The following is a 23,724-nucleotide window of genomic DNA, read 5'->3' as shown; positions in this document are numbered from 1 at the left end:
TGCCACCGCACGAAGCGGAGTAGCTTGTGAGAGGGTAGCCACAGATGCTCTGCTGTCCCTTCAAAGGACTGGGGACAAAAGGTGCGTGCCCTTAAGGAGGGCTTCAGCGCTGCTGAGCCTCTTCCCGGGGCCCCGCCCCGTGGCTTTGAGCAAGGGGTGGAGCCTCCCGGGGCGGAACCCCTGAGGCGGGAAGCGCTGTGGCTTGCTGGAGTTCTCCGCGGCCAGCACCGCGTGGTAGTCCCAGCAGTCCCCAGACTTTGGACTGTCGGAGACATGGTCTGTACCCAGAAAGAGCGCGTCGGGACCACGCTTGTAGTCGGTGCCGGCTATGAGCTGGCAGCATCGTGCACGCCCGGAAGAAGGCAGGGGGGGCCAGGCCGCGCTGTGTCTTTAAGAATGCTCTCTTGCTCTTAACAGAGACCGTGAGTAAGGTGGCCCCTAATTCCAAGAGAAACCCTTAATCTGGGTTTTTAACTGGGTCAGGAGAGATGGGTGAGATTGCACTGTCTGGGCGTGGAATTTGGGGAAGTTACTAATGGCAGAGGGGCCTCCACTTTAAGGCAGAGCCCGCGCGGCTCTGGTCATTTTGAACAGGGCTCATGGAGAGAGCAGTTGGGCTCAGCTCCAAAGGGAGGAGAGACCCTCACCTGAACTCGATATCCCTGGTGCACTGCCCTTCGTGACTCCGGGAGCCCAGTAGCTGGTGAATTAATGGGAATGAAGGCCGGAAGTTTCAGGCTTCAGTGATGGGGTGGGAGGGCCAGGGAATCTCTGCTACTGTCTGTCAGTTGGGGCTTGGCCTCTGAGTTCTGCACTTTCCTGGGCTGAGAAGTGCAGCTGCCTCAGAACCACATTGCAGTACACAGGGAGTTGGCAGCCCCGTGCCTGTCTGGCTCCTACAGGGCACAGTGGTGAGGCTTAGTGGTCTAATGACACAGGGTAGGGTTGTGAAGTCACAGAGGAAGTGGGATGCTGCAGCTGGGGACTGAGGCTGGCTACCCAAGGATGGGGAAGATATTGCCCAGACAGATTCTGTATTTTCTGCCTGTGGAAGGGAGCCTCTGGGACTGGCAGGGCATATCTGGTGCCCAAGGTGGACTGATGAGTCGGGTGAGGCCACCCTACTGTAAGGGTCCCCCTCCCCATAATATACTGGAATAAAAACAGTCTCATGCCCACCCTCTGGCAGCCTAAATGCCACCCACAGTATGTGGAAGGGAAGCAGCTGGCTCAGGGTACACCCTGCCGAGGTCTCCACTTCCCTTCCCTAAACCTCTTCCGGCAGCCCGCTCTGGCTCCGTCCAAACCCAGCTCTCTGCACTTTCTGTTCCTCTTGAGTAGTTGGCATCCAGGATTTGAGGTACCAGGGCTCTGGGGACTATGTGCTGGAGAACAGATGTGCCCGACAAGTCACCACTGACCCCCACCCTCCTACTTCTCCAGATGCAGAGGCCTCCATGGCTGTGATAAGCCTGCTGTTCCTGGCAGTGATGTATGTTGTCCACCACCCCCTGATGGTCAGTGACCGGATGGACCTGGACACACTGGCCAGGAGTCGGCAGCTGGAGAAGCGAATGAGCGAGGAGATGCGGCAGTTAGAAATAGAGTTTGAAGAGAGACGGCGAGCCGCTGAGCAGAAGCAGAAAGCAGAGAACTTCTGGAGAGGAGACACGTCCAGTGATCAGTTAGTGCTGGGGAAGAAGGACATGGGATGGCCGTTCCAGGCCAGTGACCAAGATGGGGGCCCTCTGGGCTGGATGCTGGGAAACATGTGGAACACAGGCCTCTTTTGCCTTTTTCTCATCTTTGAGCTCCTGCGACAGAACATGCAGCACGAACCAGCCTTCGACTCCAGCAGCGAGGAGGAAGAGGAAGAAATCCGTGTTGTGCCCGTCACCTCTTACACCTGGCTCTCTGATTTCCCCTCCCAGGAAGCCCTGGAATCCTTTTACAAACATTATATCCAGAATGCCATCCGTGACCTGTCCTGCACCTGTGAGTTTGTGGAGAGCTTTGTGGATGATCTCATTGAGGCCTGCCGGGTGCTCAGCCGCCGGGAGGCTCACCCACAGTTGGAGGACTGCTTGGGCATTGGAGCTGCCTTTGAGAAGTGGGGGACCCTCCATGAGACCCAGAAGTTCGATGTCCTGGTGCCCATTGTCCCTCCACAGGGCACGATGTTTGTCTTGGAGATGAGAGATCCGGCGCTGGGCCGGCGCTGCGGCTCTGTGAAGGTGGACTCCGAAGTCATCTGCCAGCACGAGAAGGCCCTGGGGGATGTGCTGTGTCTGGTGCACCATCACAGGGGCCACTCCGCCATCTCGAACAAGTGCACGAGCTCCATCAAGGCAGCTCTGTGCACCGGCTCGCACCTGGACGTGTGTAAGACTGTGCAGTGGTTCCGGAACATGGTGAGCAACGCCTGGGCCCTCGTGGCCCACAAGTATGACTTTAAGCTCACTCTCCCACCGTCTACCACCACCTGCAAGCTCAGGTTGGATTACCGCTCGGGCCGCATTCTGTTGATCAGTTTGGTTCTTGGGGTGCAACGGGAGGATACCTTGGTCTACCTGGTGAGTCAGGCCCCCGGGCAAGAACAGCTCACCAGTGTGGACTGGCCGGAGTCCTTTGCGGCTTGCGAACACTTGTTTCTGAAGCTGGTGGGGCGCTTTGCCCCCGAGAACACCTGCCACCTCAAGTGCCTGCAGATCGTTTTGAGTCTTCAGGACCACCAGACGTTACCCCCGGGAGCGTCCCGCCCCGTCCTCACCTCCTACCACTTCAAAACAGCCCTCATGCACTTGCTGCTCCGACTGCCCCTGACCGACTGGCAGCAGAGCATGCTCTCGCAGCGGCTCCAGGACCTCCTCTGGTTCTTAGGCCGAGGCCTCCAGCAAAGGTCTCTCCATCACTTCCTCATTGGTAACACCATCCTGCCCCTGACCATACCCATCCCTAAGACATTTCGGAATGCTGAGCCTGTCAATCTGTTCCAGCACCTGGTGCTGAATCCGGTGGCGCACACGCAGGCGGTGGAGGAGTTCCACAACCTTTTGGCCCAGGTGAAAACACTGCCTTGCCCCCCACTGGCTGGAGGACTTTAAAGGAAAGGCCATTAAAAAAAAAAAAAAGAAAAAAAAGGTAGAAGAAGGTAGTTCTGATTCCTCAGGCTGCAAAGAGTGTATTTCTCACATACCAGAGGTGTATGTGACCTTCACCTTGCTCACAGGCTGCAGCCAGCAGGGTGGGGCGGGCGGGTGTGGGTGTGTGTGTGTGTGTGTGTGTGTGTGTGTGTGTGTGTGATGTTTTAGTCTCCTGACTTTAGTCATGACGCAGAGAAGGGAAAAGGACATGGGAACAGATGTCCTGGGGAGAGTTTGCTGCTGAGGAGCTGAGATCTGGTTAAGTTGTGTTTCTGTGTCAACACTGGAAGCAGATGCTCCAGAGATACCTCCATCCTAGCTGACTTCTTTTCGTGACTTGCTCCATGCTCCCTTTGAAATGGCTTGTTGCGCTGTTAGCTTAATTCCCACCCGAACTGATGCACTCCACTTTCCTCCCTTGAATTGACAGCCACAGTCCCTACTTCAGGATGTGAGTTTTCATAACTTAACTAGTTGGAAAATATAAACAAGGTATGTCTTTTTTTTTTTTTTTTTTTTAAGACAGGGTCTCTCTACATCGTCCTGGCTGCCCTGGAACTCTATCTGTAGACCAGGCTGGTCTTGAACATGGAGATCCGCCTGTCTCTGCCTCCCAAGTGCAGGGATTAAAGGCGTGCGTCATCGCCACCACCCTGACTTTTTCTTTTCTTCCTCTTTTTTTTTTTCCCCCTGAGACAGAGTTTCTCTGTGTAACAGCTCTGGCTGTCTTGGAACTTGCTTTGTAGACCAGGCTGGCCTCTTAAATCACAGAGATTTGCCTGCCTCTGTCTCCCTATTTTCACACAAATTTATAGCTGTTTTTTTGTTTTGTTTTTTTTTTTTTTTTTTTTTTTTTTTTTTTGGTTTTTCGAGACAGGGTTTCTCTGTGTAGCTTTGCGCCTCTCCTGGAACTCACTTGGTAGCCCAGGCTGGCCTCGAACTCACAGAGATCCGCCTGGCTCTGCCTCCCGAGTGCTGGGATTAAAGGCGTGCGCCACCACCGCCCGGCTATAGCTGTTTTTATGTATCTGAGAAAAGCCCTAGAACTACCCAAATATTTGTTAGTTTTGATTCCTAAGTATTAAGTTAATGGTGACCCATCCCATGATTGAGAGGACGTAAGCACCACCTGATGGCCTTTCTAGTGCCTGGAAGCAGTATTAGAAAGCTCTGCTGCTGCCTCTCCGTGGGCTCTGAGAGGAGCGCTTTGTTTCTGAGGGAGCTGCCGTGTGCGCTCTTCTGGTGATGACTTTCTAGTCTCCCTTCAAAGATGACAAAGAGATTACTTGAACTTTGTGTTTTTGAAAAGAGGGGTCATCACAATCTAGGCCCATTGCCAGGGCTGGACAGGAAGGTATGTGAAGCCGTCCAGCTCTGAGAGGCCTGATTCAAGAGACTGATTGGCGTGTTTCCCCCTTGTTCCAAGCCTTCAGCATCTTGAAGAGTCTTAAGAAATAGTTATGGGTGTGGTTGTTTTGAAACATCAAGGCTGTTCTGTACCCAACACTGCCAGGAAATCTGCTGGGAAGGAGACCCTGGCCCGCCCTCTGACTTGCCCTCTGCAGTTGGTGAGGTAAAAGGTTATCAAATGCTAGCCTTTGGGGCTTCTGTTGAAGAATCCACACCCTCCCTACCCCAGAAAAAAATAAAAGCATTCTAGAAACTGATGTCAGTCAATATTTGAAATTCTTGCTACATAGAGATAAGTAATATGCTCCCATGTTACCTGCTTTCCAGGTAAGAGGATGTGGTGATGGCTCTGTGCAGGTGGGATTTCTGTTTTTCAAATGTTCATATACTTTTTAGAAAACTACCTGCTTCTATCTTAACTCCACTAAAAAACAGAGGCTGTTTTCTGTATGAATCAGAATCTGTTCACTGACAACGTTCATGCGTACCTTCCCCAAGAAGTTCTTGTGCCTCTGACAGCTCTAGCTACTATATCCTGGTGTTTCTCAGTGCATCTTAAAACTGTGGTTTGCCCTGTGGTTTCCAGTGGCATGGCCAGTGGCCAGGAAAGAATAACTCATAAAGTTAAGGAACATCTAAGTTATTAATTTCCATGGTACCTAAACCCAGATCTCGACCAAATTCAAAGCTCTTAGTAACTACGAACAGCATGCTCTAGGAGTCTGCTGGGGCGGGAAGATGGTGGTGTGATTGCTAGTCTGCGGGGCTGTTTCTCATCGAACAGACAAGAAAGGAACGTGAAATTATGAGCGGGGAGAAGACTACAAAGGGAATAGTCAACAAAGCTTGGGTGGGGCAGAAGGTACAAGAGTGCACCGGGTGTGTGTGGAGTGAGTAATGGGAAGAACAGACCTGTTGTGCACGGGGAATATTCTTAACAATGAAATGGGGAACCTCTCCAGATAGGAAGCTAAACTTGATTGTGATACCGAACCTGGCAAGCTCCCAAGGGTGCAGCACCGGTTCCAGTGATGGGAATAGTTAGAGTTCACTGAGCATGGTAGACACTAGTGTTTTTGTTTAGGAATTCACTCAGTCCTCATATTGTAGCCCCATCACATCGGTGCTTTACTGTACATAGGAAGAAACTGAAGTATGGAGAGGGTGCGCAGTCTTCCTGTGGTCGCATACCTAGTAAGTGGCTGCACCTGGAGTAAAGTACCCGCCCTAGCAACCTTCCCTGTGGGCTTTGGAATGAAACAAGATTAACCGGTCCAATAGCTCTGAAAAGCAAAATGCATCATACTGGTTTTAAGATCAGGACAGTATGTTATTGTTTGAGAGGATTTAGGAAATGAGGAATTTCATATTGCATACAAAAATTAAAAGCACTTGCTCAGAGGGTAAAGCGATTTCCTTTTATTTATTTTTTTTCTTTTTTCTTTTCCCTTCAGTTTTTCGATACAGGGTTTCTTTGTTTGGCCCTGGCTGTGCTGGAACTGACTCTGCTTCTAAAGGCCAGGTTGGATTTGAACTCAGAGATCCACCTGCCTCTGCCTCTGCCTCCACCTCAGGAGTGCTGGCATTAAAGGCCTGCTCCACTACATGGCCAAGATATCGAAAAGCCCTTTCAAGAGCAGTCCCTTTTGCTCTCAGTAACTTGATGGTTTAAATCAGAAACTGTGTTATGGTAAAAGCCAGCTTTTGGCTGAAAAATTAGCAAATTTGTAGCCAAAGGTTGCTTGTTTAGCCAATTGGTAACTATTGTTCCTCACCCAAACTAAGGTTGTGTCTCTTGGATTTTAAGGAAGTAGAATGCGGTGGAGTACAATCCGCCTTCTGGCAGCCTATCAGTGGGGGAGGGGCCGACCACTTCTGTACAGAGGAATTGAGTTTCACATGCCTCTGATAGCAATGATAAATCACTTAATCTTTTGGTACCCTCAGTAGCCTGAACTCCAAAACAAAGGCAGCATTCAGAGTACATGTGAAAGACCTGCCTGCTCTGGGCATGCCTGGCCTCTAGACACTGGGTATGGAGCTGGCACAGAGTCAAGCAGTCAGCCTAGGAGGCTCATTATTGCCCCAGAATAGCCTCCAGCCTTGTCCAGTGGGTCAGAAGCATCTTTCATTTGTCAGAGGTTCCTACCCGGTTCTTCAGGGACCCCAGTTCAGAGCCACCTGTTCCTCCTCCAATGCTTGATGATCTTAGTTTGAACATCAAAGCCTCCTCCAATAAGAAGCCTTCAGTGTATCCCGGAAGGCTTTCCTGGGGAACCGGCAGGAACCAAACCTGACTGGAGCTAACTGGAAGGAGATGTAGATGCAGAGAATTCTAGGTCGAAGAGAGCTTGTGTGCCGAGGAATTGTGGTAGAAGCAGGCAGGATGGAGGCAAGTCTGAAAAAAGGCCTGAGGGGGTGGAGGCAGGGAGGTGAGAGGATCAAAATGAGGCTGAAGAGCCTATGGGGGCCGGGTGGGGGCGGGGGGGGGGGGGGGCAAACCCTGGAGGTCCTTGTAGGCCCCTTTGGAAGTTCCCAGAACAAAGGAACCTTTGAAAGGGTTTCAGACTTCTGGGAGGAAGTGGTAGCGGACAAGTGGGGGCGAGATCAAGTTTCCACTTGGCAAACGCTATTGTAGGCCCAGTGAGAAGGGGGCAACGTGGATGGAAAGGTGAGCAGCCTGCAGAGATTTTTCAGAGCAAAAAAAAGCTCAGAAATGGATAAGGTGGGGAGCATCCAGTCCTGGGTGCTGATGTGCAGTTCCTGGGTGGCTGACGGTAGCATTCAGGAAGGTGAGGAAGACTGTAATCTTTTCTTTCCATAGTTCCACTGTCCTGGGGTATCCATGCTCAGAAATGGGTTTAAGCTCAGAGAAAGTCTTTGTTAGTCTGTCAGTAACTACACTGGGTGTTTCGGGTTCTATCTAGTATAGCCCCAAGCCTTTCTCAGGGTGAGCTTTGAACACAAAAGCCATGTCCTGGGTTGACATACTTCAGTTAACAAGACCAGTTAGCCAGAGGTGGGACTACAGAAGCCACAAAGCAAGGTTAGTACAGTTAGAGACTTTCCCAGAATCACGGACTTTGATGAATTAGGTCTTTGTTTTCATTTTGGCTGGTGGTTGTTGCAGAATATTATTTTAAGGTGTGTTACATTTGTTTATACTGTGTAACATTTAATGATGCGAAGATGTGTTATATTCCTTTATGTTGCATTTGTTTAACTCTGTGAAGCTGTGATACTTTGCCTAACACACCTGATGGTCTAGTAAGGAGCTGAATGGCCAATAGTGAGGCAGGAGAAAGGATAGGATAGGCGGGACTGGTAGGTAGAGAGAACAAATAGAAGGAAAAATCTGGAAAAAGAAAGAAGAAAGAGCAAGAGAACAAAGAGAAGAGGATGCTAGGAGCCACCCAGCCAAACAGCCAGCCACGGAGTAAGAGTCAAAGTAAGATATACATAAGAAAAAGAAAAAGCCCAGAGGCAAAAGGTAGATGAGATAATTTAAAGTTAAAAAAAAAAATACTGTCTAGAAACAAGCCAAGCTAAGGCCAGACATTTATAAGTAAGAATAAGACACTGTGTGATTTATTTGGGAGCTGGGTGGAGGGACTCCCAAAAAGTAAGAAAACAACCAACAACAGGTGGTGCTGTCTACATGCTAAGTTTTACAGCCTGAATGGCACTTTCATCATGGAGTCAGTTGTGCTAAGGTCTGGGGCCATGTTACACCACTGTGCCTCATCCTAAAGTGTTTCTGAGAGAACAAGTTCATGCAAAAGCAAAGTAGCTTTAAAAGGTAGCTTTTGGGGCTGGAGAGATGGTTCATTGGTTTAGAGCATGTGTTGCTCTTGTAGAAGACCTGGGTTCGATTCCTAGAACTCACATGGTGGCTCACAAACATCTGTAACTCCAGTTCCAGGGGATTTGACACCCTCTTCTAACCTCAGGCACCAGCCATGCATGTAGTGAATGAGAGACCCAGGCCTCAGCAGAACTGCAGGCATAGCAAAGAGGCCTGAGCAGGAAGCCCCACCACCACCACTCCTGACCTCCTGACTGCGCTGACCTTTTGCCCTAGCTACAGAGAGAGCCATGAACTCTTCACCCCACAGGGAAGGCCCAATCAGAGGCGGTGACTGCCTGACCTTTCCCCTAACTAACACCCCACCCCATAGGGAAAGGCCAATCAGAAGATGTGAACACCCCACCCCATAGGGAAAGGCCAATCAGAAGCCATGATCACCTCACCTCATAGGAAAGGGCCAATCAGAAGCCATGATCACCTCACCCCATAGGGAAGGGCCAATCAGGGGCTATGAACACATTACCCCATAGGGAACAGCCAATCAGAAGTGGATAAACAAATCTGGGTGCTGAGGTTACAATGTTGCAATTCCCTAGACCTAAAAGAACCAATCAGCCCAGCCCAGAAACCCCTAACCAGAGTTGGAGCCAATCCCAGGTTTGTAACTAGGCAGTCTTGGAATTCCCCAACACCTCCCACACACCCCCAACACACCCCACACTCCTCCTGTCCCCCCCCCCCCCATCTAGCCACTACAAAAACCCTTGCCCCATGCTGCTTGAGGCCTCTCCTGCTCTGCTGCTTCGTCAGTTGGATGGAGAGGCCCGAGTTAACTCGTATTAAAAATTCTTTGTTTTTGCATCAGATTCGGTCTCTTGGTGATCCTTTGGGGATCTGGACTTTGGGCACAACATTTGGGTGCTCACCCAGGATCCCCAAGCCCACCATGACGACCCTCTGCTGAGTCTTCAGGTGCCAACAACAACCAACAACCTGGTACCTTTCTGAATTGCCTGGGCAAACTGTATTCTGTTTCTGATTGGTGGAACTCCTTCTGTAAAGTCTGTATAAGATCTAGGCAGATGTGCTGAAAAGATCACAGGCTGGGAGACCCGGGGGATGCCCTGGGATCCCGCTGGAGGGTTGGATGACCCTCCTGAGGGGGAATGGACCCCCACCCCAGTACCTCTGCAGAGACTGAGTGGGTCACAACTACAAGCCCTTAATCTGGAGTCTCACTTTCGGATCTGTACACAGCCATTTGGTTTGTCTGTCATTTTGTGTGCATCTTTGGTTGTGTTTGGTCTGTTTCTGTGGTTGGAACATCCTGAAATAATGGGCCAAAAGTCCAGCCGTCCTCCTACCCCACTGAGCCTCTTCCTTGACCATTTTAAAGATTTCAGGGACTGTGGCCGTCAAGATGGATGGGAACACCTAGAGGCTGGCCAACTCTAGAACCTCTGTCAATGGGAGTGGCCATCCTTTCAGACTAACTGGCCCATGGAAGGCATTTTTAACCTATCTCTCATTAGCAGGGCTAAGGATGTCATCTACAGACGGCTGGGACACCCTGACCAGGTTCCCTGCATTAATATCTGGGAGGACCTAGTTGTGAACCCCCCACCGCCCACCCCCCACTCCCACCTTGGCTGAAGGAAGCCATTACTCACAACCAACTCAGGGGGATCTTCAACAGTGTTTGCCTTGGGGGTTGGAGACACCAAGAACTCCCCCAAGGATCCCAAGCCCTCAGCCCCCCTGATTCTAGAGGGGGTATTAGAGTAGGATCTCCTATCCTCACCCCCACCATATCTCCTTCAGCCCCCCCCCTACAACCCCAGGATGGGCCCCCTCCTCTGACATCACCAGATGCTCAGGGGGAGGCTCAGCCCATCCTGAGTCCCCCCCCCCCACCCCACCCCCCCCCACCCCCGCACCCATGGAAGAGTGCCCCAGGAAGCTACCGCCTGTGAGCTGGACTCCACTCGTGTGATAGGCCTTCCTGATGATCAGGGCAGTGAGGTTTATCAGTATTGGCCCTTTGCCACTGCTGACTTGCATAACTGGAAAACTCAGAACCCCTCTTTCTCTGATAATCCCAAGGGTCTTATTAACCTGTTAGACTCTGTCGCTTTCACTCATCAGCCTACATGCAATGACTCCAGCAACTCCTCCAGATCCTTTTCACTACAGAAGAGAAGGAGTGCATTATTGTTGAGGCTTGGAAGCTGGTTCCAGGAGATGATGCGTGTCCCACGGCCAACCAGGCCCAGATTGATGCAGGCTTCCCCTTGACTCGCCCCCAATGGAATTTCAATTCACCAGAAGGTAGGGAGGCCTCAAGGTCCTACTGCCAGGTTCTAATGAGGGGTCTCCAGGTGACTGCTAAGCACCAACTAATGTGGTTAAAATTTATAGTGTTGAGCAGGAGGTTAATGAATCACCATCAGCTAACCTTGAGAGACTGATTAATGGAGACTTTTAGGGCTTACTCTCCCATGGACCCCGAGGCAGCTGAGCAGAGGTCAGCAGTAATCCTAGCTGTTGTCAATCAAGCAGCACCAGATATTAGGAAGAAGCTCCAAAAGATAGATGGTTTAGCCGGTAAGTCGGTGAATGACTTGATGAAGGTGGCAAATAAAGTACAAGCCAGACTAAGGAAAAGACAGGAGAGGGTTAGGGCAATGGAAAGGGAAGCTAGAGCAGCTGCAGACGGAAAACAAGCTTGCAACATGGTTCGAATGCTACTGGCAGCATCGGCTGCAGATCCAGAGGAAAAACAGAGACAACTCCACCGCCTGACCCGGAACAAGGTAAGGCACCCTGGAAGAGCAACAAGCCAAAGCTGCAATAAGACCCATGTACCCAATGCAAGGAAATTGGACACTGGGCCAAGGAATGCCCCAGAAAGAGGAACTATAAGGAACCCTGTCACGTACTGGTGGCGGAAGCAGGGGAAGAAAGTGACTTAGAAATAAGATATTAAAGCTGCATCTTCATGGACTCATACAGGATAAAGGTCTGAGAATGTGAAGGCTTAAGTAAGCACCAAGAATAACTTAAATTCTGAGTGTCTGAGGATATGAAAAGTTCTAAAAGTGTAAGAAAGTAATTTTTTTCTCTCCAGCTCCCGCCAAGTCCTGCCAGTCCCAGAGCCCACTTATAAAATAAACACACAGACTCTTATATTATTTACAAACTGTATGGCCGTGGCAGGCTTCTTGCTAACTGTTCTTATATCTTCAATTAACCCATTTCTATAAATCTATACCTAGCCATGTGACTCGTGGCTTACCTGCATCCTCACATGCTGTTGTCATGGCAGCAGCTGGCAGTCTCTCCCTCTGCCTTCCTGTTCCCTCAATTCTCCTCTCTGTTAGTCCTGCCTATACTTCCTGTCTGGCTACTGGCCAATCAGTGTTTGTTTATACAGAGCAATATCCACAGCAGTATAAGAAAGTGATTTCATGTACATGAAAGTTCTGAAGGGAACTTTGAAGGTATGAGAAAGTGACTGAAGGGAATGGGGTTTGGACCCCCTCCCCAAACCTAGGGTATTTCTACACTTGGAGGGGAAACCTGTCCAATTTATGTTTGGTGACAGCTCCCCACCCCCTGCCACCTAGGTCCCATTTTAAAGAAAAAGCTTGAGTACTGGGGCTACAGGCATAGACCAATACTACTCATGGACTACCTGAAGACAGGTGGACATTGGGATGGGCCGAGTATCTCACTCTTTCCTGGTCATGCCTAATTGCCCATACCCCCTTTTGAGGCCATTGCCTTGCTTGTCAAAGATGTGGACTGCCAGAGTTCAACTCTGGATGAGGGCAGGGTCTGAAGATGGGTAGATGCAAGAGTGGTGACGGAGGAAATACTTCTTAGTTTCATTTTAGGAGAGATGGACAGAGAGGAAGCATACAGGAGTCATCCCCAGTGGGACAGGTCCCAGCAGAGGATGTAAGGAGTTGGGGGAAGGAAGTGAGGCAGGCCATGGTGGTCGGGAGAATCTTGCAGCCTGACTGACTAGCAGCCAGAGTGCTTCTTTATTTATACAGAATTGAGTGAGCAGGGATACATCCATGATGTTCCAAAACATAGATCGTATCATTTTTGTTTTTGGACATGTGTTTCACTTCCTTTTGCTAATCTTTTAGTCATCATTAATAAACTATGACAGAACAGTGTTATTATTTCCAATCATTTTCCCTCAAGTTTTGACATCATTAATAAATAGAGGCATCATTCTTACTCATAAACTCCATAACCCAGTTTTTGAGAATCTAGAGGCATATGCCAGCCTGTTCTCAGGCTGGTAGCTTTGGTTGCTTCAAGGACACTAGATCAAAACAAAATCTTCAAGCTACCCTGGACATTTTGCCAAGTCCCAAGCAGTGTGTCATTAACTCTAATGGTCAGAGTGCCTAAGAAAAATTCTCAGGCCAAAGCTGCTGCAGTTATTCAAATTCTGGCATAATACAACGTTTACATTTTATATCTTTATAGAATTTGTCGCTGGGCGGTGGTGGCGCACGCCTTTAATCCCAGCACTCGGGAGGCAGAGCCAGGCGGATCTCTGTGAGTTCGAGGCCAGCCTGGGCTACCAAGTGAGTTCCAGGAAAGGCACAAAGCTACACAGAGAAACCCTGTCTCGAAAAACCAAAAAAAAAAAAAAAAAAAAAAAAAAAAGAATTTGTCTATATGTCTAATCCTGGCATTCTGTTGTTCCTTGGTCATATGACATTATAGTGGCTCTGCATGAGCTAACTGTTCTAAGAGAGGGAGGTCCTGACACCTCATACTTTTATCATCTTTCCACTCCATATTTGCTCATCAATATGTCTCTATGTAGGACAGAGTTGTATGTCTCGTAATTGAGTGTACAATGAAAGAGGCTTATACTCTCAACTGTGGCCAACTCCTCTAGCCCACTGAATCTTGTTGACCTTTTTAAGTTTACTTTGTTTTGAATATCGTGTTCCTGTGTAAATACAGGGACAGATGTTTCAAGAATATCTCATAGCCTCATAAAGAGACCTCTGACTTCTTTATGTGTCACAACCTCCAAGGCATAAGGAAGACCTTCAAGTAGATAAGGTTATCTCCCTAAAAGTGGGAGGAATAGTATGTTCAGGAATTTCCTGGGGAAGCTTAGAAGCAGCGTTCCTGAGAGAGGGCATAAATGATTCATAAGGAATTTTCCATCAATCCAATATCCTCAAATTGTAAGAATATTAAAAGTGCCCCAAGTATGTAACAGGTAGAGATGAAAACCAAAGGTGGCATGGCAGCCATCATGTGGCTCAGCTCTGCTGGATCTTTGTCAAGCAGCTGTGCTGGCTTTATGACTTCTGCCATTCCATCCAGATGTGGCTGTGCCAGCAGACAAGCTCACCCTAGGGCAAGAAATGACTGTGACCTCATCTCATGTGGTAGAAGAATTTCTCAAGCAGCCTCCCGAGTGCTGGTTGAGCAATGCAAGGATCCACTACCAGTCCCTCCTCCTTAACCCCACCACCCCCTGTGAATATATTTGCCTCATCAATGACCTTAAACCCAGTCACTCTACTCCCTGATCCAGACTTGGACAACCCTTTCATGGCTGCCCTGAGATACTCAGCCAAGTTCATGGGACATGATCTGATCTGAGGGACCAACCAATGCCAGATGCTGAATTCACCCAGTACACCTTTGGGAGCAGTTTTGTCAAAGAAGGAAAAAGGAATGCAGGCGAGGTGGTGGTGATGGAGGGAGAGGACATTTGGGCTGAGACTCTGCCCCCATGAACGTCGGCCCAGAAGGCAGAAACTGATCACCTTGACCAAGGCCTTAAGAATGTATATACAGCTGGGCGGTGGTGGCGCACGCCTTTAATCCCAGCACTCGGGAGGCAGAGCCAGGCGGATCTCTGTGAGTTCGAGGCCAGCCTGGTCTACCAAGTGAGTTCCAGGAAAAGGCACAAAGCTACACAGAGAAACCCTGTCTCGAAAAACCAAAAAAAAAAAAAAAAGAATGTATATACAGACAGTTGCTAGGCATTCGCCATGTCACACCTACATGATGTTATATATCAAGAAAGGGGACTTCTGACAGCTGAGAGAAAGATTATCAAAAATAATTTAAATCCAGCCGGGCGGTGGTGGCGCACGCCTTTAATCCCAGGACTTGGGAGGCAGAGCCAGGTGAATCTCTGTGAGTTCGAGGCCAACCTGGTCTACAAAGCGAGTTCCAGGAAAGGCGCAAAGCTACACAGAGAAACCCTGTCTCGAAAAACCAAAAAAAAAAAATAATAATAATAATTTAAATCCTAGACTTGCAGAAAGCCCTATGGCTCCTGGCTAAGCTGACAATCATTCATTGTCCGGGACATCAAAAAAGGAACTCCCCAGTTACTTGGGGAAATCAGAGGGGAGACAAGACCACTAAGGTGGCTGCGGCAGAACAAGCTGCCCCAATACTAACTCTAAAGCTGCCAGAGTGGGGTTCCCATGAGCTGATGGACAAACTGGGATATACTACAGAAGATTTGACCCTCACCCATAGCCTACCTCAGGCCTGGAAACCCGAAAGGCCAGAAAGATGATGGCTAACAGGATTCAGAAGACTAATCCTGGCTCTCACGAGGAGACTGATTTCACTAAGGTGAAACCAGGAGAATATGGCTACAAATATCTATTTGTTTTTATAGATACATTTTTCAAGCTGGGAAGAGGCTTTTCCCACCAAACATGAAACTGCCCAGATGGTGGTCAAGAAGCTACCTGAAGACATCATTCCCAGGTATGGTATACCTGTTCTGATTGGCTCCAACAATGGACCCCCCTTTGCAGTGCAGGTAACTCAGGGTATAGCAAAAGCACTTGGGGCAGATTGGAAATTGCATTGTGCCTATAGACCCCAGAGTTCCGGTCAGGTAGAGTGCATGAAAATGGATCCTAAAAGAGATTGGGTGGCCCTCCTCCCCTTCACCCTGTTTGGGTACAAAATTCCCCTTACACCATCAGGCTTACACCATTTGAGATCGTATTTGGACGACCCTCTCCTGTCCTCCCCAACTTGTGGTCTGACTTGCCCACCAAGTTCAATGATGTTGACTTGCTTGCCCCCTTAAGCGCAGCAGCCTTGGTGTTCAAGGACACCTGGCCGAGGTTGTAACGGTGTAGGAGATGGCTCCACCACCTACTCCACATCAATTCCAGCCCAGGGACTGGGTTTATGTCAGAAGACACCAACACAAGACCTTAGAACCTCGCTGGAAGGGACCCTACATCATGATCCTGACCACCCCCACTGCCACCTGGGTATACCACTCCCATGCCCACGCAGCTCCCTGGCAAAGCACCAGGTGGTCCCATGCCAACTCAGTCTCCCTATCAGGTTGTTACATCCCTGGACGCCCCCCATCCCCCCCCCCCATTTCCTACTCCAGCCAAACTAGAACTTCCTGGCCGAAGTAATACTGCAAAACAAATGGGGATTAGATCTTGTATTTTTATAGCAAGGTAGGCTGTGCACAGCCTTAGGGGAGGAATGTTGATTCTACGTTGATTATTCAGGAATAGTAAAAGAGTCACTGGCCAATGTTAGGGAGGGACTAGCCAAACAAAAAAGGGATCATGAGCAATCTGGTTCGAATCTCTGTTTAATGCCTCTCCGTGGTTGACTACCTTAGTCTCCACATTGTTAGGGTCTCTGCTGATCTTAATACTTTTACTTTTGGGCCCTGCATCCTTAATAGACTGCTTGCTTTCATTAGGGAAAAGATCAGCACAGTGTAGTCAATGGTACTACAGTCTCAGTATATTCCATTAGAGACCTTCAAAGAGAATCCAATGTTGGAATTCCTGGCCACTCCCCCAGCTACATGACCGTGCATGTGCTGGCAAAACAATTAGTCATTCCAGGGCTTTACATCCTACGTAATCCGTGTGCTGCATGATCCTGTAATTTATGCGCAGTGTGATCATGCAATCTATGAACATGCGTGGCATGGTCAGGAACATTGGGGAAGATAAATAAGAGGGCTTGAAGCTTGTGTGTGATATAAAACAGCTAAGCTAACTAGTTTAGAGGAAAGATAGGGCTCCAGGGTACGGGTGGCGGTGGGCAGCAAAACTAGTCTTGGCAGACTGTTGCCCTTCCCCCAGTAAAGGTTGCAACTTTATGGAGAGTTACATTTTTATACACACTCTTGCATTTAAACATAACAGATTGAATTGTGGGTAAGAATGGCTTCTAAGAAAGCTTCCACATTTCACATATTCCAAGAAGGTGACCCCAGTCCGCCCCCGAGGGTGGGCAAGGGGAGGGGACATGATAGGCCAAGACTAAGTCCAGACACTAGAGGCAGCTCCTCTTGCTGCTGCTCAGCTCTGTCCCCTCTCCACTCTGGAGGGGGAACAGTGCTTTCGCTTTCTCTCCGGCTAAAAATAAACTTTGGCTGCTTGCTCTGCCTATGTCCCACTGCGGTGAACTTTTTCCCCACTGAAGTTCAAGAACTAAGGCTTCTGCAGCGGTTGGGATTGGAGGGAACTTGGGGAAGAGTGGTTCTGCCATCTGTAACATCCTGAGACAGAGGCAGGAGGGTTGCTGCAACTTCAAGGCCAGCCTTAGTCACACAATGAGTTCCAGGACGGCCAAGATTATATATAATGAGTCTTGTCTCAGGAAAAGAAATAAAAAGCTCCCTCTTGACCAGAGTGTGGCTGAGTAGAAGAGCCTGGTACACTAAAAGAACAATATAAGTAGCCACCTCCCTGGCCAGCTACCCCACCTACCCTCACACCTCCCCAAGGACAAAGTCTAGCTTCAAATCCCTCCCACTATCTCTAAGGTTGGCTTAAAGTCCCAAACAGAGCCCTACCTTAACTGCCTTAAAAAAATTTATTTCTTGCTGGGCACTGGTGGTGCACATCTTTAATCCCAACACTCAGGAGGCAGAGGCAGGCAGATCTTTGTGAGTTCAAGGCTGGCCTGGTCTACAGAGCTAGTTCTAGGACAGCCAGGGCTACATGGAGAAACCCTGTCTTAAAAAATCAAAACAGTTCCAGGAAAGGCGCAAAGCTACACAGAGAAACCCTGTCTCGAAAAACAAAAAAAAAAATAAAATAAAAACAGAAGGAAGAAAGGGGGGAAGGAAGGAAGGAAGGAAGAAAGGGGGAAGGAAGAAAGGAAGGAAGGAAGGAAGGGAGGGAGGGAGGAAGGAAGGAAGGAAGGAAGGAAGGAAGGAAGGAAGGAAGGAAGGAAGAAAGGAAGGAAGGAAGGAGAGAAAGAAAATTATTTCTTTAAATTATGTGTATGTGGGTGTGGCTATGTGCACACTAGTGCAGGTACCAACAGAGGCCAGAAGAGGGCACCAGGTCCCTGAGAGCTGGAGTTACAGGCAGCTGTGAGCCTCCTAAGGCGGAGCCTAAACTCAGGTCATCTGGAAGAGCAGTATGTGTTCTTTTGTTGTTGTTTTGTTTTTTGTTTGTTTGTTTTTCGAGACAGGATTTCTCTGTGTAGCTTTGGAGCCTGTCCTGGAACTCACTCTGTAGCCCAGGCTGGCCTCAAACTCACAGAGATCCACCTGGCTCTGCTTCCCTAGTGCTGGGATTAAAGGCGTGTGCCACCACTGCCTGGCTAGTATGTGTTCTTAACCATTGAGCAATCCCTCCACTCTCCAGCCTGCTCTGGGTTTTTTGTTTTGTTTTGTTTTATTTTGGGTAGGGTCTTGCAAGGGAATCTGTGGTGGTGTAATTCATCACGTTATCCTGGGAAGGAGCTTCCTTCAGCCTTTGGTACATGCTGTTCCTTGTTCTGTGGAGATTCCAAGGGCATCGGCTGCTACAATGGGAATTAGATTTCATTCCTGAGCAGCTTTTTCAGGAAGAGCCAGATTCCACCTGCTGGTGCTTGCTGTGTCAAGATGATCAAACTCTGTCCAACTCAGAGTCTATTTTAGGTGTGACTCACATCAAGGACATGATGGTAAGCCAGGCTGGGAATCCACCTGTGTGGGAGATTTGGTGAACCGTGAACACTTTATAGTCCTGTTTCTCTGGAAAAGAGAGCCCTTGGGCTGGGGAGGTAACTGCAATGGTAGAGTGCTTGCCTAGCAGGCATGAAGCCTGTGTTCGATCCCCAGGATGGCATAAATGAGGTGTGGTGGTGCACACCAGAAAACCCAGCACTCAGGAGGTGGAATCAGGAAGATGGGAAGGTCAAGGTTACCTGGTTACTTGGTGAGCTCCAAGCCATCCCGTGGTACATAAGATCCCAATTTCTGGGGCAGGGGAGCTGGGGTTCAATGGATAAAGTGCTGACTGTACACACAGGAGGACCAGGACCTGAGTTTACTCCAATATCAACATCAACCCACATACACAGTGAGAGGCGGGGCTCCATCTGCATGGAAGGTCCCCGAACGTTTCCCGTTCAACAGAACAGTTCTTGTCGCTATATAATTTATTGTAAGATATGTCACACACACACAGAGGGACACCTATGTACCCACCAGCTCTAAAGTAAAATCCAGTTCCTAAGAATCCCAAGGACCTCCGCACATCCTTCCCCACCAAGGATAACGGATGAAATGGCTTTCTTGCTCTTCCTTTCATCCTTTATATGCCACCGAATGGGGACTTGCTTATTTTTTTTTCCTTCTTTGGTTTATTCTTTTTTGTTTGCTTCCTTGTCTTTTTAAGATTTATTTATTTTTACATCTGCACCACGTGTGTGCCTGATGCCCTTGGAGGCTAGAAGAAGGCATTGGATCCCCTAAGACTGGAGTTCCAGTTTCGAGCTGCCCTGTGGATGCTGGGAATCAAACTTGGGTCCTCTGGAAGAGCAACCCATGCTCTTAACTGCTGAGCCAGCCCCTCCAACCTACCTTCTACTCTTTGAGACAGGGCCTCAGCTGCCCAGGCTGGCCTTGACCTTACCCCATAGCCCAGAGAGCCCTTGAAATTATGACTGTCCTGCCTCAGCTTCCCAAGCAGCTGAAGGACAGGCCTGTGCCATCCTGCCCAATGGAACACATTCTTTGTGACTTGTTTCTCCTCCCACTGTCCTTGGATAAGGCACTGCAGACTGCCCCTTTGGTGCCAAGTGGGGTGTTCCGAGCTGTGGGCTCAGAAAGTACGTCACGGTCTTTAAAATGATAGGCAAAGTCACATTGACCACTAAACTAAGCTACTTACCATATGACCTTTCCTTTTCCCTTATAGAATAAGAACAAATTATACCCCTGGACACACATACCCCAAGAACAAGAAGTTGCCTCATTTGTCCTTCTGCTGGCATCTCACAGAGCACAAGTGTACACACATGCACACACACACACACACACACACACACACACACACACGCACGCACGCACGCACTAATGTAATAAGAACTAAGCTGAAGCCCTGGAGGCTTGTCATTAACATTTCTTTTCTACCTCAGGCTCTCTCAATACCAACACTTCATTACTGTTTGAGACACAGTCTCATGTAGCCCAGGGTGTGTAGCTGAGGCTAGCCTTGAACTCCTGATCCTCCTGCCTCCACATCTGGGATGACAGTCTTGTATCACAACACTCAGCTTAACACCAGCTGTTAATCTTTTATGCTGAGAAAAGGCTGGGCTGCGTTGGTTGCCTCCTGCTGTGCCACAATTTGCCCCCAAAGGCCGTGGCTTAAAGCAACAGACCATTTGTTACCTAATGGTTTTTGTAGGTCAGGAGTCCTGGTGTGGCTAGCAAGGTGCCTCTGGCTTTTCATGATGTCGTGGTCAAGCTGTCAGCTGAGCCTTGAGTCTCCCCTGAGAGTTCAGTCAGAGGAGAATATGCTTCGAAGCTCACATCTGGTGGCCACTGGCTCGGCATCCTCATCCCTTGGGCCTCTCCACGAGGTTGCCTGGTGACATGAACTCCTCCAGAGTGAGCAGTATAAGAGCGGGCACATAAGACCTCTGACTCCCTTAATCTCTGACACGACACTCTATGCTGTGGCCTGAACGTCTGGACGAGATACTTTTCCCATCACTGAGACCAAATACCTGACAAGAAGCAAGGTCAAGGAAGGATTTGTTTTGGCTCACGGTTTGAGGGTGCACTGTTTGAGGAGAACACAGTTTGAGAGTACAGGCCATCTTGGCAGGGAAAGAATGATGGCTGGAGCTTCAGGCCCAACTTACATCTCACAGATGAGGAATACAGAGAGTCCAAATAGAAGTGGAACTGGCCTGTAACCTTTACCTAAGCCCTGCTCCTACGGTCTTATCATCCGTCACCGAGGCCACTTCTCCAAAAGGTACCATAACCACCCAGAATCTGCTCAAACCGGGTGTCTTTATCTCCAATTCTCAGTTCTTCCTTTCAGAACCAGGAGCGAGCTGCCATTGGATGTTAAAAACATCACAGCACATTTATTGACAGAAGAAGAAGTGCAGGTCATGTTGACATGTGAACAAAACAGAAGGCAAAATAGCATACTGTATGGACTCCATTTTTGTAAAAATATATAGGTATATGTAGCAAATAAAAGACCTATAGGCATAGACATTGAGTTGGCTGCTCAGTGGGTGTTTATTATTTTCTTTGTTTCTCTCCCATCTGGTGCAGGCTGGCTTTGAACTTGCAATGTAGCTGAGCATTATTCCAAGTGGAAATGGCTCAACAGTCACATGCTCTTCATCAAAATAGCAAAAGTTTAAGATGGAAAGATCCCTGCTCCGGATTATGGAAGGGTCCCGATCCTGTGTTAATATGGGGTTGAGGACATGTTTGTGGTTTTTCACAAGAGAATGAAGCTAGGTGGTTACCGGAGCGTTTCGCAAGGAGCGTGGAAGTAAGAAAGGTCAGCTCCAATGACGTTCCTATAAAGGAACCAGAATGAAAGTGGCCCAATTAGTGTTTCTGAGGTTTTGTCACTGGTTAATGCAAACAGTGAGGAAATAGAGTTAGGAGCTGTGCTGCTTTTGGCTTTACTAGTTCCTTTAGAAAAATACTTTATATCACCTAAAAGCTGTGCAGTATTCGAGCGAAGAGCTTTACAGTAGCTAAATATGGTAACTTCACCCTCAGCGTGAAGTTTTTCAGTAGAACAAACCAAAAGTGCTGCTGTAATAGAAATGTTTGTCTGAATTGAAGCACTTAGGGGAGCTATTATGAATTTGGGTGAAGGGACAGCCTCTAGTTAAAAACTGTCTACCACTGACAGTGCATCTCTGCCGGTTCTGGACCGGCTGAGAGAACTGGCAACTTTGGAGTGTGGCTTCATCCCAAAGATGTTACAGTCCCCTAGCAACAAGTAACTCTATAATGACAACACTCACTAAATCCCAGTGCTTTATAGCAAAGCTAACTATAAACTCTAAACTTTAGAAATGATGTACGTACTTCCTGTCTAGTTAAGAGAATCTTTCTAAGAAAGATAGTGATAATTAAGAGTAAGAAATAGAAAAAGATGAAAATAAGATATGTGAGTTTGTAAAAATTCTCTTGTTAGATCTGTGTTAAGAAATCTTTAGGTGTTTGCTAAGTTAAGATACTAGTTGTAGCCGGGCGGTGGTGGCGCACGCCTTTAATCCCAGCACTCGGGAGGCAGAGCCAGGCGGATCTCTGTGAGTTCGAGGCCAGCCTGGGCTACCAAGCGAGTTCCAGGAAAGGCGCAAAGCTACACAGAGAAACCCTGTCTCGGAAAACCAAAAAAAGAAAAAAAAAGATACTAGTTGTAAACTAGTTTGTAAGTTTAAATAAGAAATAAGATAAAAAGTATATAAGAAGTAATAAGAAATATATTTGCTAAAGTACTTCTATAGTTCCCTTAAAGAGTATAAATAAGTAGATGTTAATGTTATATGTGAATTTGTAAAAAAGTGTAAATGTTAAATATGAATCTATTCCTAATGTATATGGTGAAAGAACTCGAGACACAGAAGGTTAGTGTCCCAGTAGACTGCAAAGTAGGCAGTCTGAATGGTTTCAAAAGCTCCAGAAGCTGCTAAGAAGCTAAGAATGGCGGACGCCAGAACCAGCACAACAAGACATCCGTAGCTGAGATCCGTGGAAAATCGACGCAACACAGAAAAATCTGAGCTAACATCAAAAACGGCGCGGTTTAGAATACTACTGTACCTAAAACGGTCTCTGGCTTGAGAATAAGTTCAGAGACGCTTGTTTGAACAAAAATTGTTAACTGCAAAAAGTTTTGGTTGAAAAACGTCTCTTCATGTTTTGAAGTGAAAGCCTAATACCAGGATTTATTTGTTTGAACTTTTTGAACTTAAAATGAGATAAAACTACAAAAAGATTTTGGTTATGGATTTCTTCATATTTGGAAGGCTCGTACCAGAATTTATCATTTGAATTTTGGGACTTAAGAAATGAAATGAACAGTAGAGATTTCATTGCAATGGGACAATTTTGAGTTTACTTATAGTAATGACCTAGGAACTGTTTTCTGGAATTGGGTTAAAAATGGAACTGTTTAAATGAAGAAATTTATTATTTCTACCTAGAATCAAGATGCAGTTTTGTGTATGCATATATGCTTTATTAATTGGTGATTCATGAATTGTTTTGTGGAACTGTTTATGTAAAAATGAAATTACTTACAGAACTGGTTTTGTGTTACAAATGGCACTGTTTAAAAGTTTGGGTTTTCTAACTAGGCTTGAGATTTTGCTTAAATTATAAAGAAAAGGGGGAGAGTTAATATTCCTTAGTCTAATTTCAAAAGTTGTTTGAGTGGATTAATGTCATGTTTTTGTTAGTAAGAAATGCAAATGGGGTATATTAAGAGACTACTTTTAAAGTATAAAGAGTTTTATTAAGAAACTGCTTTTGGATGTTTTGCTAAGTTTTCAAAGTGTTAATGGTTAGATTGAGAAGATTGCTTTTCAATATGGGTTTGTAGGAATTGTATGAGTTTGGGTTCTTCTAACTAGGTTTGAGATTTTGTTTAAAAATTATAAAGAAAAGGAGGAGTTATGAGGTTGAATTATGTTTGCAGAAATTATATTTACCCTATTGATATTAATGCACCCTGGTTTTGTGGAGTTAAGGAATATTTAAGTTTGATGTGAATGCATCGAAGTTTTTCCTATGTTCTGTTAGCAAGAAAATTAAAATGATTGAGTTAAAGTTGTAAGACGGAGAAAATTGTTAAATATATATAGCACCATATATGCTAATTCAAATGGTTCTGTTAAGAGTTTGCTTTGAGTTGTAAGATTGAGAGAATTGTGACTATGTATAGCAATATTTGTTAACCTGTTAATGGTAATGATGAAGCTAAGGGATTCTTTAAGTTTGTAGTCGCCTTAAGAGTTTTTGGGTTAGAAAGGGCTTGAGGCAGCTAAGACTGCTGTAGTCACCTTGGACCTAATTCAAAAGAG

At 47.4% G+C, this 23,724-nt stretch overlaps 1 protein-coding gene across 6 annotated transcripts; it reads left to right on the top strand.

Annotated features, from left to right (window-relative positions):
- Nucleotides 1-165: 165 nt before the first annotated feature.
- Itpripl1 (ITPRIP like 1) lies at nucleotides 166-22,037 on the top strand. Of its 6 annotated transcripts, XM_052725241.1 has the most exons (4): nucleotides 168-422; nucleotides 1,444-3,062; nucleotides 15,050-15,141; nucleotides 20,061-22,037. In XM_052725241.1, exons 2-4 carry the CDS (start codon nucleotides 1,458-1,460, stop codon nucleotides 20,245-20,247), a joined length of 1,884 nt encoding a protein of 627 aa, XP_052581201.1. In that variant the 5' UTR covers nucleotides 168-422; nucleotides 1,444-1,457; the 3' UTR covers nucleotides 20,248-22,037. The 6 variants fall into 6 exon arrangements, with proteins under 6 accessions (XP_052581200.1, XP_052581199.1, XP_052581201.1 ...); XM_052725240.1 differs by lacking the exon at nucleotides 20,061-22,037 and having other exon boundaries at nucleotides 166-426; nucleotides 15,050-16,468; XM_052725239.1 differs by lacking the exon at nucleotides 20,061-22,037 and having other exon boundaries at nucleotides 167-422; nucleotides 15,050-16,466.
- Nucleotides 22,038-23,724: the final 1,687 nt, after the last annotated feature.

This window comes from Peromyscus californicus, unplaced genomic scaffold (genome assembly GCF_007827085.1).
Source record: "Peromyscus californicus insignis strain IS unplaced genomic scaffold, ASM782708v3 Scaffold_7__1_contigs__length_154581171, whole genome shotgun sequence".
In the NCBI taxonomy this organism is placed as follows: domain Eukaryota; kingdom Metazoa; phylum Chordata; class Mammalia; order Rodentia; family Cricetidae; genus Peromyscus; species Peromyscus californicus.
Note: the sequence above shows the minus strand (reverse complement) of the source record. Positions and strands in the feature narration are given on the sequence as shown.